Source organism: Atta cephalotes (assembly GCF_000143395.1).
Source record: "Atta cephalotes unplaced genomic scaffold scaffold00021, whole genome shotgun sequence".
Classification (NCBI taxonomy): domain Eukaryota; kingdom Metazoa; phylum Arthropoda; class Insecta; order Hymenoptera; family Formicidae; genus Atta; species Atta cephalotes.
In genome coordinates this window covers 3,741,877-3,758,833 of record NW_012130085.1, presented here as the reverse complement: position 1 = coordinate 3,758,833, position 16,957 = coordinate 3,741,877, and the positions used below count along the sequence as shown (strand labels likewise).

Sequence of the window (16,957 nt, the reverse complement as noted above, 5' to 3'; positions counted from 1 at the left end):
AAGTTCCTACTAGTAGACAATACAAAGAAGAACATATATATATATATATATATATATATATATATATTAGCATATATGGTATTTCCGTGCACGAAAAAGACTGCTAGATAAAAGACTCTGACATCAAAATGACATTAAGAGCCAATGGATTCTGGGACTTTCTCTTCGACAGGACAGTCAGGTTGTTCGTGTAACCTGATTCGGACGACAGGCCATCTTGAACGCCCACTGATCGAACCTATTCGCATGATTCGCTTAACTCGAAGCCCACATACATACATACTCCATCGATATTCCCGAATAGCGCTCGCGAGAATCCCCGACGACACCAGCCAGTGACTACGTATCCTGTGGGACCGGTTCGCCCCTGCATTCCCGTTCACATGCATGCGTCACATATTGGTGGCTATAGTTCCTCACGAATGCAAAAAAGTAGAGTGTAGGCGAGAGCTTGAAACCTCGTCAGGTTCAGCCCACGTTATTCGTCGTTGAAGTAGCGCGAGCGCCTTCATCCATCGTACGTCAAAGTCCTGTTTAAATGCGTATTCACTCTCTGAATTTTTTGGTAATAACATTATAATAATGATGATGCATTATGTTAATCTGAGAAATAGAATATCACTGTAAATATAAGTAAATTTTATTTAAATTACTGACTGATTGTGTAAAAAGTTTTACAATAATAATTCTTGATAAATACATTACTTGCAAATAATAATCGCATTACGAATATGGATAAAAATGAATAGATAAAATTGAGAGCTATTCCGTAATGATAACATTTCAAGTACCTGTATTTGTATGTTTTTACTTTATAGTGTTTAAAAAAATTACCTGTGCCAGACAATCTGCGATATTCTTCTTCTAGCAATTAGCACTCTTTTTGTTCTCGCACAATGTATTATAGAAACGAGTTTTGTGGTCATTTCATTTCTTCGCGCACGGTCATTATTTACCGCCTTTAATTATTACTTCAATCTTACTTGACCGCAAACTCATTCAATTTAATGTTTGTATTATCTCGGTCTCGCGAAGAAGAATCCATTTCGATTATTAATTTTGTTTATTAATTATGATGACACATGTTACGATAATTGTGGTAGAAACTACCTTTTACCTTTGATTCTTAAGTGAATCTATCAATCGGAAAATTATATAGCCATTTATAAATTCCGCTAGCTTACCGTTATCGATATTGTGGCATACGACTTCGACGGCACGTCAAGCATACGCTTATGAATCGCTTACATAAGCGGCATAATCGGCTCTTCTCTTTCCACGTGTGAGTATGTGTGGCGCTTACCTACGCACACTGCACCAATCATGCAACCCAGAAGCCGATGTATGCCAAGGTTGCTACATGCAATGGTATTTCCATGTGCTTTTATGATGGAGACCTACGATACGGAATCTGTTTCATGCCGAGATTTCCGCCGATAATAAATAATAATACACTTGAATAACTGCAACACCTGAGTAATTTGAAAGATCTTATTATACAAACGTTAAGTTGTTATATAGCTTAAACATCGTTTGAATTATGATTGATCATCAAAGCCTATTCAAGTGCGTCCATAGGTCGAGCCTTAATAACACTAATTGCGCGCGATATGGGATGGTGTAATCATTACCGATTGAATTTTCTCGGCGCAGATTAGAATGATTAGACGAAGAACAATGACCGAAGTTATCGGTTATCGTTTATTGAGCGCGTCTCGATGTTAATAGACTTTAAATTAGCAGCGTTGCCCAAAACTGGGTCATTGGATCAGAGTTAAATTGTGCGAGCAGATAATTATTCATTCGACTCTTTTGAAGATGTTTCGTCATCGTTCTATGATTTGAAGAATATATATTACACGCTAGAGAAGAATATATTACACTCTAATGGTGCAATTTCTCTTGAATTCAATTTGATTAATTATTCACGTACAATTTAATGTATTGTATATGCATGCAATTACTCACATATTTAATCTTAATGCGCAACATAAAGAATAAATATACTATAAATGTAGACTTAGAAATAGGTTTAGGAAATAACAATATTTAGTCTGCGGAATTTTATTTAGACACTAAATAAATAATATAGGATAGATGTGTGTCGATTAAGAGATTTTTATCAAACCAAGTCCATTTTTGATATGAAAATTAAAGCATATAAATTTTCTTTTTTATTTTTACTTGTAATATAATGTTACGATATCTCCGAAAATTAACACAAAGTATGTCACTGCGATCTCGCTATATCGCATAGGTATATATCGATGAGATAATTTCCGTCTGGAGGAAAGAAAGCTTTTACCCTTTTCCCTGTCGAGCTAATATTCCGGAATCAGCTAACGATGCTAGATGATAGAACCCACATCATTTGTCATATCATTTGTCATAAAGTAAAGCATAGCAATATCCGGAAAAGCTTTTCGTATTCAAACTATTTGTCAAAAGAATTTTATGCGTGGGGAGGATTTTAACTTATCGAAAATTATCTTTGATAAGTTACTTATTCATCCCATTCAAAGCAATTTCTTGGATCTTCAAGTTCTTTTCTTTGAAATAGTTTTAAACTTGGTTTTTAGAGAGCAAAAATCGGACTCGTAAGAACAAAGAATTATCGATTGATGAAGGAAAAGATTAGTCATCAGAGTAAAAACCATAGACAGATGCACATCACCCTATGCGTAGTAAGTTTGGTATTTTCCAACGCTAGTGAAATTAATTATCTAACCGATAAGTCAAGATAATATTGGAACGCTCTTTTTGAGCTTCGTGACTGACACACCCTCTAGAGATAATTATACGATCGATTGTCTTACGCCATCCCATTTTCATATTGTCTGGGGTGCGCTGATAATCGCGCGGTCACATCGTGTTTTTTTATTCTCGTCCCTTTGGGCCGCATTACACCGACTGGCCCTCGAACCGGCATGGCACAATAAATTATATTATACGGATAATAAATTGGACTTCAGAATACCTGGTTCCAATTATTCTAATATCGAGGATATCGCCGAATCTGTAGAGAAAGGCGTCTTCCGTTCAATAATGATAATGGCCAATTTGGCACGCAAAGCGGCGATCGTTAACGTAATTGAAGATGTCGGGGGGAGCCTTCGTTATTTCGCCGCAGTTTTTTTCTCACGTCGGCCCATATTTCGCATTATTTGACGCCCAGGGCGTTGCCGTTAAGATTAATTATGCGTAATAAAAGTTACATTAATAAAGCCATTTTCGCGCGAAAGAGATCTCTTAGAGTAATTACGACGCGTCGCAATGCTTTCCTTCGAAAATTACTTAGAATTATAGTGCCTGCCATTTTAGCTACCATTCACGATTAATTTCTTATCAACATTTTATCGCCGTTTGAAAATACATTACAAACAGATTTATTTGAAACAACGGCGGTCATTCCAATCAATTAGATAACATATCTTGCGAAAAGGTTACATGACAAAAGAAATTAATTCTCATTCTTGCGAGCGAATAATAAGTTGAATAAGGTAATGGAAAGAGAGAGAGTAAAGCAGATAAGAGAGAAGACTTAAAATGGATCGATATAACGAACGAAGTATTGAAAGGAAGCCTATTAGTGATATGAGATTGTGGGGTCAGGAATAAGTCAGATTGTAATGCTTTCTTAATAAGAGAGGAAGGAAAATTATTGAGAAGCAAATAGTACGATCACGCACGCGTTTTGATGACTCTTCTCGAGTATAGTATTGCCTAGTTCAGAACACATAATTGGCAGTTCTTGACATCTCAATAGACTCTGGCAGCTGTATTTAAGATTCTGACAGCAAAAGCTATTCATCGAACACGATTCATCGTTCATCCATTAGTCGGACCTTGCTGCTAGATCTTGCGCCATTGCTCAAAATAACTCACGACCACTGACCTCAAATCTCGGATGCACTGCATCCTTTATCGAGAGCTGTTTAAATCGATACAAGTGATAATATCAATGAAATCAATCTTGAACGCGATTGCCTTTACAAAACAATTCGTAATTGCAAATTGTGATCTCGAAACAAACAAGCCTATATAACGAAGCCTAAATTGAAGTTGTAGCATGATGCTTTCGTTGTATTCGATTTCGCTGATAACGTGTTACTTATTTTTCTTTCAGGGCAATCGTGGGCGCACCAGAGGCTGAAACTGCGCAAGTTGGCGTCTACCGAGGAGGCGCAGTCTATAAATGCGATATCGCGGCTGATGATAGATGCAACATAATCCATTTTGATGATAAAGGTAACAAGATCATAGACGTTGGTTATCTTAATTTTGACAGACGACGCGTTAATGGCGCTTCAACTGATTCTCGGTGATCATTAATTTTGAAACCTCTCGTCGAAGGATAAAAAATTTAATTATGTAGAATTTACTACATGCGCTTAACTCTTGCATATGATAAAACGTCGAATAAATTTTGTAAAAACATCACAATATAATATTTATAAGATTATAAATAGTTGATGAGATTTTTTTTTTAATGGGAAAAGTTAGATTTTGTTTGCTATCTTGAAGTTTCCATACTCAAGTATATTATACGTCTAAGTTATTAAATACTAAAGCGATACTAACGTAACTTTACGTATACGCATGGCACGCTTTTATCAATGATTGACAGGTGTTCCCTTTGATTGAAAATAGCATAGAGTTAACATGCAATCACGTATGTAAATATCAGTCGAATAGATAGAAGTAAATTTAGGATCACGAGCTCTTTCACTCTGTTAACATTAATCTTGGACTAATTTAGATCACCGCGTCAACAGCGCAGTGTTGAAACATTAATGCATTCGCAGAATAATGTAATGGCTTCGAGAGATTCCGCATGCTCGATCGTGTGTGACATAATTGGCAATCCATTGAGCAAGTAATTGAGCGTTGTGAATTTGAAATCACGGACTTTTTAATGTCGCCAGTTAAAGCTCGCTGATAACGTTCCTCGAAGAATAAAAATCGATCAGTGAACGATCATCGGTCTGAAACGCTCGATCATCATTCACGATCGAGAATCGGCGCGATAAGACCGGTTTCAGAATTTGCTCGCGAAGAAAATCGAATGGAAACAATATGCAGGACAGATATTAATTGCGAAAAGTGTTGCTATTCTGTGATTAACAGCGTGTTGTTATATATTAGCTGTTTATTATAATTAACTGACTAGACATATAAAAATAGAAGTAAACTTAATTATCTTATTGCAATAAGTCAATTATTAATGACCTATTTATATAACTTAAGTTATATAACTTAAATTAATATAAAAATGATTTTATTTGTATTTGTTGCAAAAACTAAACTTGATTACTAATCCTTATTTAAATCTTTATTTAAATAATCTCACATGAATCTAACATGAATTTGAAATATATAAATATTCTATTTTCAAGTCCAATTCAACATTTTTTAGTAAAATGATGACATCTTAGATTTATTTAGGGCGTTGAAAAATACAAATAAGAGGTTCCCGCCTTAGATTTCGCCGGACTGTCTTGCAAAAGACAGTTGACCCACATTTTACCTTCCCTCCGACATCGATGCGCCAACGAAGCTTCGTAATCTCGAGTAAACCGGCGAACTGGTTACAGTATATGCTATTCTTAGTGCCAATATACTACCCCCTCTGCCGTTGACCCTACTATATTTTGATGCTTGGCGCACGTGATGTTGAATACTGATCATGTATGATTTATCATACCTAGAATTTATATTACAATTTATATTTTCTACATATAAGGAGATTTCTAAACGTTTAAGACATAAATCGTCTTGATTTGTTAAGAAATTGTGTTTAACCTTTGCCTTTGATAACTGATAAGCAAATTGAAAAACAATTTTATTATGAACTAGATATTTATAGAAAATATCTCCATATCGCTTTAGGACGAAAATATCATTTTCTTTTAAATTTTTCGTAACTTAATAGATAAGTGTTGCAGATAATTGTAAAATGGATTTACGTTAGTCTATTCATAATCTACATCAGGCTCGTCCAAAACTTAACTCGCGAGCTAAGCGCTTTTTTTTACATCATCTCGTTGAGTGAAACAGAGAGAAAATGAAATAAATGGACGCTAGATCTCAGTCCAGCGACTGGCTGTTAATAACATCTATCTTTTTTTGTTTCTATCTCGCCCAACGAGATGATGGAGAGAGAGAGAGAAATGTTGAACTCGCTAAGTCTTGAATAGGAAAAATGTTTGATATTTGTGACTATAATTACCTATGTAGTAAAATAATTATGATTAGAAATTCTATTTTTATAATTATTACTGTTATAATGTTAGTAATAACAATTATATTTATAACTGTGTACCAAAAACAATATATAGTTAGCATCGAAAGTGACTATAAGTCATTTTATGTTAAATTATGATAATTGTGCAATCATTTTTTCTCTCGGCGTATTTTAATTTTTACAACAGGACTCTCTAAGTGACCTGATTAACTCGAGCTTAATGTAAATGCTGTTTGCAAAATATCCTTAACGAATCCGATTACCATCATAAATTCATGCTCTCTAACCAAGAACTTTGGCTGTGCTCAGATTCATATAATAAATCCAGAGAAACGTAGCGAAGTTTCTAGCAGGGTAACATACACGCGAACCAATTAAAGCGGTTGCGTTTAGAGTACTTGCTTGCTCATAAAGTTCTCCGGTAACCCGGTGAAGGAGAAAGAGAGGAATTAAAAATATTATTCGCGCCATGCTCTTGCGCTCGATGTAATCTTTCGCACCGCTCGTAAACACGCGCGCGAATCGAACGCGCTAATGTAAATTAGCGGGATAAACTCACGGCGTGAATTAGACGCGGTTTAAACACCTCGTAATGCGTGTCTCGACCGGCGATGATCGGTGGCGCGATACGGCGCGATCCTGATTCGCGCTCTCTCTCAACGTTGTAACTTGTAATGCGAAGCTGGTTGTATGCATCCGCGAAAAGAAAAGCGAGATTGCTGGGCGCGAGCATGATCGGCAGGAAATCACGCGATCAGGCGCGGCGAGTGCCTGATTTCACGTTATATTATCCAGCAAATGGAGCGCGAACGGCATCAATCGGCAGCAACGCGGGATCGACATAAAAGGAACGATCGAAACGCACAGTAATACAATTCTTCCCTTTTAGTGCGTTCGCGCATGATCGAGATAAAACGCCCGGATAGTTAAATCGTGATGACTCGTGGCTACATTTTGTGAAAAAAAAAATATTCTGCTCGCAACGTACCTACCGTGTTCTATCGAGGTCTCGGATGATTTCTTAGATGTGATTATTTCTATGTATCTGAAGTCTTCTTTAATATTGAATATTCGCGATAATACAAGATTATTCGAAACATACTCGATTCAGTACCTGAATTTTTGATTTCATGATAAATGATGCAATCAACTGCAAGAGAAGAAGGTGCAAAACAAGTAAATTAAATTAAATTAGCGGAGTAAGTTTACAGACGATTAATAGTCATAAATGAGTCACAGATCTAAACGATGACAGGGTAGAACAGCTGAACTAATAAAAGTTAAGAGAATCGGACCACTCGCGCATGAAATTCCTGTGAACCTGTTTTCTTGAAATCTATTTCTATTTCTATTCTTGATTTCATCAATTTGCATTTGTACGAGGATCGCAGTAAGAAATGGGACTGAGCTTCCTCTAGTCTTTCGCTCTGGACTTTGTTTTCTCTCTGTTCTTCTCGATCGCAAGAAAACGTTTTCGCCCGGCTGTGCACACAAGATCTCAAGTTGTACGTCCAATTAGTCGATTTCCTCCTCTACTATCGCTACCATTACGCATGCGAGCACATTTTACTTTGATCAATAATTAGGCCGATCGTATGTTCCTATCTTTCCTCGATCTTGTCCAATTAAGATCGTAGCCATGTGTCGCCAATTATCGGCGCGTGGCGCGATTTTCTCGTGCACGCGCGACGATGAAAACATCTCGATCATTTCTCGCTCTTTGCATATTGCGTGGAGCGTTGTCACACTAGACTGAATTTTTCTCGCGATACTGTCGAAAAGTTTACGATACGCGATTTAAATTGCAATATTTGATGATTTTGCACGAATAACTTTGATTTGCCGTAACGTGGATTATTGAAACTGGAAGAAAGTTGCTTGCGCATGTATGTTTATATTTAACGGTGATAGTGATTACTCAATACTGATAAAATACAATTTTGATGTTTTGCTTCTTTTAAACAAGTTATCTTTTTAAGATTACACACGTCATGAACGATTCTAAGCTGCCGTTGTATAAATAATGATATTCAACATTGAGGTCGAAAAAAATAGATTGCGTAAAATCACGATTTGTTCTCCAAGAACAAGTCGTTTTACGAGTCTGTATTTCTTTTAACGTTTATACTGTCATGGTTTAAAATAGTAATAGTGGATTAACCAGCGTCCGAATTTACAATGTGTTGTTGAAACTTGAACGACGAGTTGCTCTCCAAAATAACTGCTGCTTGATTTTATGATGGAATTTTGACAACAGCATTAGTTTGTTACTTCAAAGAATTTGCCACAATCAGTAATTTATACAGAATGTCTAATTTTGGTGATCACGTGATTTCTGAAGAAAGTCAAAATCATTCATTATAATCGTTATATCATTGAAACGTTTCTCCAAAAAAAAAAAGAAAAACGTAATTATCTTTTTTATTTTTCTTTTCTTCCAATTTTCTTATCTCAATTCTTTGTAATTACTACATATATTTTATCTCGATAGAATTATGTCAGAATATTTATTCTTCGTGCAAATAAACATTTGGTAAATTCGTTATGAAGAATTATAATCGAGATTGCAAGATGAGAAGATCGTTCCGATTTCTTTGTAATTCAGGCAGGAATATGCAAGATCTCGTCTTCGATCTTTATTTGCGATGTACCTCGTTGCTCCACCTGCGGCACGTCGAAGTGCCAAACAATCCTTTCGATTGCGTATCGCTGATTCCGTCTGCGTACGAGGAAGAGATCTCGTCCAGGTCTTTGAGGTCACTCACTCTATAGCTACACGAATACATCGTCTCGAGGAGGAACTCCTCTCGTCTTACGCTTTGGCGAGTATCGCGGAGTATCACAGCGGACTGTCCGGAGATACTGAGAACTGTCCCGCTACAAGAAGCTGACGATGCCTAATACAGAAAACTGTAAAACCGTTTTGTCCTAGCCCTGCCTCTGCCAAGATACAGTATTTCTTGCCGTGTGCTGCTCAAGGACTAATTTCCGAAGGTCAGAAATATTTCACGACTTCAGTTGCACGAATTGACACTCCGATCATCGTGCAATTAGCATATTAATAAAAAATGTAAAAGTATGTAGTATGAAATGATCAAATTATCGAATTTATAATTAATTTAAATCGAAAGAAATAAATTTAGAATTAAATTATAATTGATATACGCATAAAGTTTTGTTAAGCACGGAGTACACGGTGCGCTATGAAAATATCTGTCGAGTATCTTAGGTTAAATTAATTTTGATATTCGAGATCGGAATCATTATCTGTTTGTTTCTTAGTCGTAACAATCTGGCAAGGATTGTGAAACGAAGGACAACTTCCTTTTAAGGATTATACTTGATCAATACTGGCTAACGGGTTCGCTCAATTCGTAAAATCGATAAAGAAATGTACAGAACTCTTAAGGCTTCTTTACTATGACACCTGTCCGTGGTTCTTTTCTCGAGATCATCGAACGATAATTGCAACGTCAATCTGTGATATGGCGTTGTTGAATTACTTTCATTAAATAATAATATAAATAATTTATCAACACTGAAAGGAAATGTTTTGGTTGTACCAACAACTTCGGATCTCATCGATGTGGCGCTCAACCTGGCGCTTAACTTTATCAAAAATAAAAATTAATACCGTAGGCCGTTTGTACTTCATTTGTACTTGTTTGTACCAATCATTATTTTGTATTGTATCTCAAACAGTTAAACAAAAAGTGAAAAATAAAAAAATGGCCAGCGCGCAAGACTTTATTTTTTAATTTCATTTATATTATTCGAAAGAGAATCGTTTGTATCCGTTTGTCCTCTCCTTTCGCTATACAAATAAGTACAAACGAAGTACAAACGAAGTCTACGGTATTTTTATTTTTGATAAAGTTGAGAGCCAAGTTCACATCAGTGGATATCTTTCTTACTTATATCATCTTATTTATATTGTTATGCAATTAATAAAAAGTTTTTCTCATTTTCGATATACGATCTGATTCATGTTCTCCTCATTCGAATAAATCAGATTTCTGAATCGGATCAATATATCGTCACTATAATCCGTTTTTGACGATGATGAAAGATAATAAAGGACTTGAAAAAGAAATGCAATTCACGAATCGATCATTTTGTACTCGTCTGCCCGCATGTGGCTGGTTTATTCTTCAGTAAATTATCTTCCACAAATGGTACCTTTGATATGATGAATATCACGAAGGTTGAGTTCGACCGGGATTAACTATACTAAAATTACGAGGTGCAGGTACGTCAGTAAAACTCGTCCTTGCCGTTTGATATCATTCCTTTTCAACGTGTTTGCTTCAGCTCATTCAGAGACATATTAGATTACTTCCAGTTAAGTGATTGTCTGACAATCACTTATCTAGCATAACTAGATATTAATTCTTATTACCGATACGCTTATTAATCGCACTGAATAATTTGAATAGATCTGAGAATAATGTTCTTTTGTACTCTTTATAAGACACATTAAAAATTTACAAATAAATAATATATTTCTGAGTTTTGTAACATTTAAAATAAATGCACGATTTATTTATTTTTCAAAATAATTTAATTATCTCTGACAAGTTTTATAAAAATCGAATTACTTCTTTAATTATTTTCCTACAAATGCACTAATCCAGAATTTTTTGTTTATGTCAAAATTTTCACGATATATCTAGCGATCGTTTTTTACAACTTAATAAGTTACTATCACATTATTTTCTTAGTAGATACACAAATTTACAAATAAATAATATATTTCTGAGTTTTGTAACATTTAAAATAAATGCACGACTTATTTATTTTACAAAATAATTTAATTATCTCTGACAAGTTTTATAAAAATCGAATTACTTCTTTAATTATTTTCGTACAAATGCACTAATCTAGAATTTTTTGTTTATGTCAAAATTTTCACGATATATCTAGCGATCGCTTTTTATAACTTAATAAATGATATTGAAAGCAAATTATTGATACTATGCATAAAAAAATATGTTTATTACAGGACATAATCACGTCAGAAATCCAAATCTCGCTGGTAGCTTGAATCAGATCGACAATAAGACGTTGCAGTGGTTCGGTGCTACGGTCTCAGCTTCTAGCAAGGACGGAGGCCCGATTCTGGTAAGTGCGACTTCTGATATCGAAATGCACGACTTGCATTTTAACCGTCAGACGTCAGCGTATTAACGGTGCAATAATTCTTCGGCATGATAACGTGAGCGCGACTGCTTAAGGCATAGCAACGGTAATTAATTATAAACGTAGCTAATACAATATTGAATTTCTGATTAATGAGTCAATTATATTCAATTGACATTCAATTGGCATAAGCTTCAATTAGAAGCATTAAAGTGTATAATGATTTAGAATATTTGATTCTCCAGAGATAGAAAGTTTGTATTAAAATAATAAATAATAAAATTAATAGTAAAGTAATAGATAATAATTATTAATAAAGAAATTATACTCATTTTCGTTATAAGAGATCATTATAATGGATATTAACTTTAATTGTGTATACCGTGTACATTGTATTTATAATTCTTAGAAATCCCAAGATTGCTACGCGAAAGCTGTTTAATGAAATAAACAGTGTGAGCCAATGGAAACAAATGATGAGGATTCAGTTGAGTTACTTAAATAGCTTTTGTCTTTTATAGAAGATAACAAAATTTTTTTTGAAAACGAAATATATAGGAATATTTAGAAAAATGAAAATAATGAAGAGTTCATTAATTGCGATATTTTCTTTAAATGTTCAATATCTTCATTTGTGCGATTTATAACTACAGGTCTCGGATAGATCTTCTGAGAGATTACAGACGTGCGTTCCCAGAAGGCCGCAGCTTCTATTTCAGGATTCGAAAACAAACGAATTCCCGACGCGTTCCACGTTTCGTTTGTGATGTTGAGACGTCTTGCAAGCGAGTCGAATTAGCACGGAATTCAGAAGTCAAGTTGTTTACTTTTGATGAAGTAATTAAGTTATACAATAATTAGATAAAATCGAGAAATATTTATTACATTTTAAAAAACATTTCATATTCACTATGAATTAAAACTCTTTAAATTAGGTATACAGTTGGATGAGCGATTAGAAAAAACAATTTTATAAAATTTATTCGTTAATTTATTTTCTATCTATAAATATTAAAAAATAATTTAGGGTTGGTATTCATAGTCGGTTTTTATTTTAAGACACCGTCTTAAATAATGTCTTAAGACGCTAATACAGCCCTCTGATTGGTCCATGATATCTTAAGATCGTACTTAAAATAATCTTGAATATGAAGATTCGAGACTAAATACTGGCCTAGGTCTTTCCAATATAGAGATAGATCGAATTTATCTTCCCGATTACAACGGTACATCGAAGTAGCTATTTTTCAAGTTACTTTGGTTTCTCCTATACGAAATTATGGTCCCTTCGGTCTTACCGTGGTTCTCTCCTGCAGCGTTCTCTCGTTATCTGATCAACACTCACTCTCTGCGATACGTGTTAAAGTCATTATCCGCCCGCTCGCAGCTTCCACGCAGATTTCCGATTCAGAGTACGTTGCGGAGCCCCGTTATGACGATCCGGCACGTTCGCAACGTAACACCGCCCTCGCCTTGCGGGATGCACTTCTTGCGACGGGTATGTGCAAGCGAAAGGTCGGACGCCAATCTAGCGCGAAGATCTTTGCCCTTCTCGGAGACTTGGGCCCCTTTTTTTCCTTCCTCCCTTCGAACCATGCGGCGGCCCCTATGATGTACGAGCCGCCCTTATCTATCTTTATATGTACTGCTCTACGTTGCACGCATGTGCGTATGCTCATCACGCGCGGCTGCGGTAGCCGCTGTGATGGCGGATGTGAAGATTGAACACAGGAGAAAGATTGAAGCGGGGAGAAGGGGTGGTCAGGAAGCGGCACTCGCAAATCTTCAGACGGTCGGAGTGTATCAAGTTTTCGGAATGCGAAGCGAACTGACGAATAATTAATAGTGTGTCCAATGAATACACTTAATATTCGAATAAATGAATAAAAAATGAAAACACTCATTCGAATACATTTCTCTTTTATTCGTTAAGAAACGATTAAATATTTTTTCATTTCATTTGAATATTTTTTTAATACGATTACGAATATTTTCATTTTGTATTCACTTTTACTCTGTATTATCTGTACATAGCTTGCAAGCCTACAAGGGAAAACAAAAATCTATAAAAACAATGGCTACGGTTACATCGTGCATTTAATCCGCGACTTATACGATGGGCGTCCTTGTTCAACCTATGGATTAAACAAAGATTTTTATCGAGAATAATATATCTCGGAATTTAATGTCCGCAGACCATAATGAACGTCGCGTCTAGATATCCTATAAAATATTTATAACATTACTGTCATATAACCGGAATTATATCGAAATATGTATGACGCGCTCTGTCAAATAGATAGATTTATAAATAAAAAAATGTATATTTTTCTAAAATTTTATAAAATCCGAATATTACAATGACAAAAATAAATAAAATTCATTTTTTTTTACTTAAAGTTATCAAAGTTTATATAATAATTAAGAAGTAATGATTGCTTATTAGAGCTTTCTCTTTCAATTTATATTTTGTTTGAATGAATATAAATACTCGCTAAATGTTCATAGTTTTTTGTGAATAAATATTTTTTGAAAAATTTTGAATGAATGTATGATTACATTTTTTTTATGTGAAAATTTTGAATAAATACGATTTGGAGCTCAATTACAAATTTTTGTATTCATCGAGCATACTAATAATTAATATGATTCTATTATATCTTTGTACCCTAATTAAATATTACTTTTTATTAACTTTTTTTTCTCTTTATTCCATAAATATCCAAATCTAAAGTATTAATAAATATTATTCTGTTCTATTATATTTCATAATTTAGTTACATTGAAAAGAATTTTCACGAAAATGAAAGCAATAACTAAAACGTTTTTGAATCGGATCGCAAAGTATTATTAGACCGCTTGTATTGGAATCATCCATAACGTTGTAATAATCCCGAGTGATTGCTTGGTTAAAAATGATACGTGGATGACTAGGTGGATTTCGAGGAAATTTGATATGGTCGGTCAGAATGAGTTGGGGGCCTCGTGACGGGCAATGGATGCGCGAGTAAGGAAAGCCATAAATAAGGCCGCATTCGTATGTGAGAGGCGTATTAGCGACGATTATCGTTCTCGTGCTCGCGTAATTTTCACATAGCAAGACGTCGCCACACGCTATCCCGTCAACGCCATTCCCATCTTTCCGTGACACGCCGACATTATGCCAGAATTATCTACTTATTCCAGAATGCGAGACCCGCTCTCTGGTAAACGTACGGCTTTTTCCGCGATTATTCTTCCTCGCTTTCTCCATATCGCTTTTGTTCCTCGTCTCTTCTCGCCTTGCCCTCTTTCACCCTTTGCAATTAAAGATAAGTAATTACTGCTGACAGATAAACGCCAAGAAACGTGCCTCATTCTTTCGTTCTAAATACTCTCCTCTTTCATATTTTCGTAGAACTCGTTCTTTTATATTTCTTCGTTCTTATCCATTATTTTATTTAATAATTAATATTAAGAATTATATAATAATGCAAGTTATGTGTTTAAAAAGTATACGTTATATTGTTAAAAAAGAAAGAATTATTAAAAAAATTTACTAATTTATTGAAGTATGAGTAAAAAAAAACCAGGTAAATCGATGGCGCGTAATCATTGTTTCTAGAGAGAAACTTTTAATACGTGCTCGAAGTGAAAAGAAATGAGATTCATGAAGGTTCAGTAAAACTCGATTTATATGATTATATAATATATTAGCGATTAATTTCTTCATCTATGTGAGAAAAAAGATGTAATCGATAGAAGTTTGCCGAATGTCTTCTCTTCCTCATAACCAGAAGTGCGCGCGTGATATGTGCGATACCGTGTGCAGAGACTTTAATGCATCTGCTTTTATAGCGCTAAAACAATGAGTCGACGGTTGCCTTATTTCTATCACGCGTTTGATTGACGTTTGGTGCTTTCGAAAATCATACGCAAACGTGCATGACGTAAACTTTGATTCGAACTTGAACTCATCTTTTCAATGAAAGTCATTGAACACGCCATAAATTCATTAACTATTAATAAAAAAAAATGGATATAATACATCTTTAATAAAACACATTGATTGATGTCATAAAATCAGTAAAAAAAAACACAATTTTTATTTTCTGAGATATAATATATTATAGAATGAATTTATCGAGATTTATACATTTATTGTAGGTACTTATACATATATGTAGAATTCTGTTGAAGTATCTAAAAATTTAACTATAAAATACAAAATTCTGAAAACAATAATATTGAATCAAAATAATTATGTAGGAAACATGATGAATACTGCAAAAAATTTTGACATTTTAACAACCAACTTGTTGTTAAATATAATTATTCAGAGATGGTTTTCCAACACTTATTTTCAGATCTGTATCTAGTTAAATTTTTAGATATTTTAATAATACCATTTTTTCTGTTCGTAATCAAAATTTTAGATGAGATTTTGGCAAGTTAAATAACATCGAGTAATTATATATAGCTTAATCTTTCAATATTATTATACCTATAATTTATACTGCGATATACTTATTCTGAGTAATTCATATGTATTAAATACAACTGGTATTATGATTATATAAATATACTATGTGTAAAATACACACGTAAATACACACATAAATACACACGCGCAACCGCATCAACGTCTTCTCTCGTTTCTGTCGCTCGTGATGTCGCTTTTTTATCGCTACCACGAACAAAGGTCGAGCCCCTGAATATCCGTGGGTGGTTGTCATCTTATCGAATAGAAACTCGTTAATGTTCTTTGTGTCGATTGCCGTTGGCAGATAATGGCTCGTTTCGGTTTTACGCGTTCACTTGTCGATCATCGTGATTGCCTTGCTGTTAATTGCTCTCGAAACAAAAGAAAAGATGTATAGAAGCCGCATGAAAAATGAACAAGTATCTCGTAAATGTTAGAAGGTATTAGAAGCTTTATGCGTCGATTAGTATTCGCTTACATGGTCATTACCATGATCTAAGTCTCGCAGATCTCTACATGAATTTTTATTTACCTTTTATTCTTTATTTAAACGTTATATAGAATAAACATTAATTTAATAAATTTAATTTATATATATAAATTAAATTTTTTATTTATAATTATAATTAAAAAAAAAATATATATATATATATGTGTATATATATTTAGGATATTTTCATGTTTTGTTTTATTTCGGCAAAACATGATTTAGAATGTCTTGTAACAAACAAATGCTCTTAGCATTATGCGAGTGTTACGATTTAACGATCTCGTGGTTACGAGGGCGACAGCGAAAGGTCGCGCTTCTTGATTGTCCTTTCGTTTCCTCTACGTACAATGTGTATTTGGGTAATTCCGCAGATCGTGTGGAATGTTGGATTCTCTTCACGTGGGTTCTTTTCGCGCGAGCCGGTAAATGTGATGTTCACATCAGGAATATCAGGATAAAAATCAGGATACTCGGCGGATCTTTCACCGCTGGACACATTCCTCCCTTTCGCGCATCCTCCAGCGGACACATCATTCGCGTTCGTCCTTTTTTGCCGCGATCCAATTCAACAGCACTTCTTAATATGTTTTTTGTCGCCCCCTCCAGTCTCTCTCTCTCTCTC

General features: G+C 34.6%; 1 protein-coding gene across 1 annotated transcript in view; it reads left to right on the top strand.

Annotated features, from left to right (window-relative positions):
* LOC105619461 (integrin alpha-PS2) overlaps positions 1–16,957 on the top strand; it is a 76,017-nt gene that overhangs the window by 19,173 nt on the left and 39,887 nt on the right. Inside the window, exons 2-3 of the mRNA XM_012200979.1 lie at positions 4,127–4,248; positions 11,247–11,365. Coding sequence (XP_012056369.1) covers positions 4,127–4,248; positions 11,247–11,365 — 241 coding nt within the window. The remainder of the gene's footprint in view (positions 1–4,126; positions 4,249–11,246; positions 11,366–16,957) is intronic.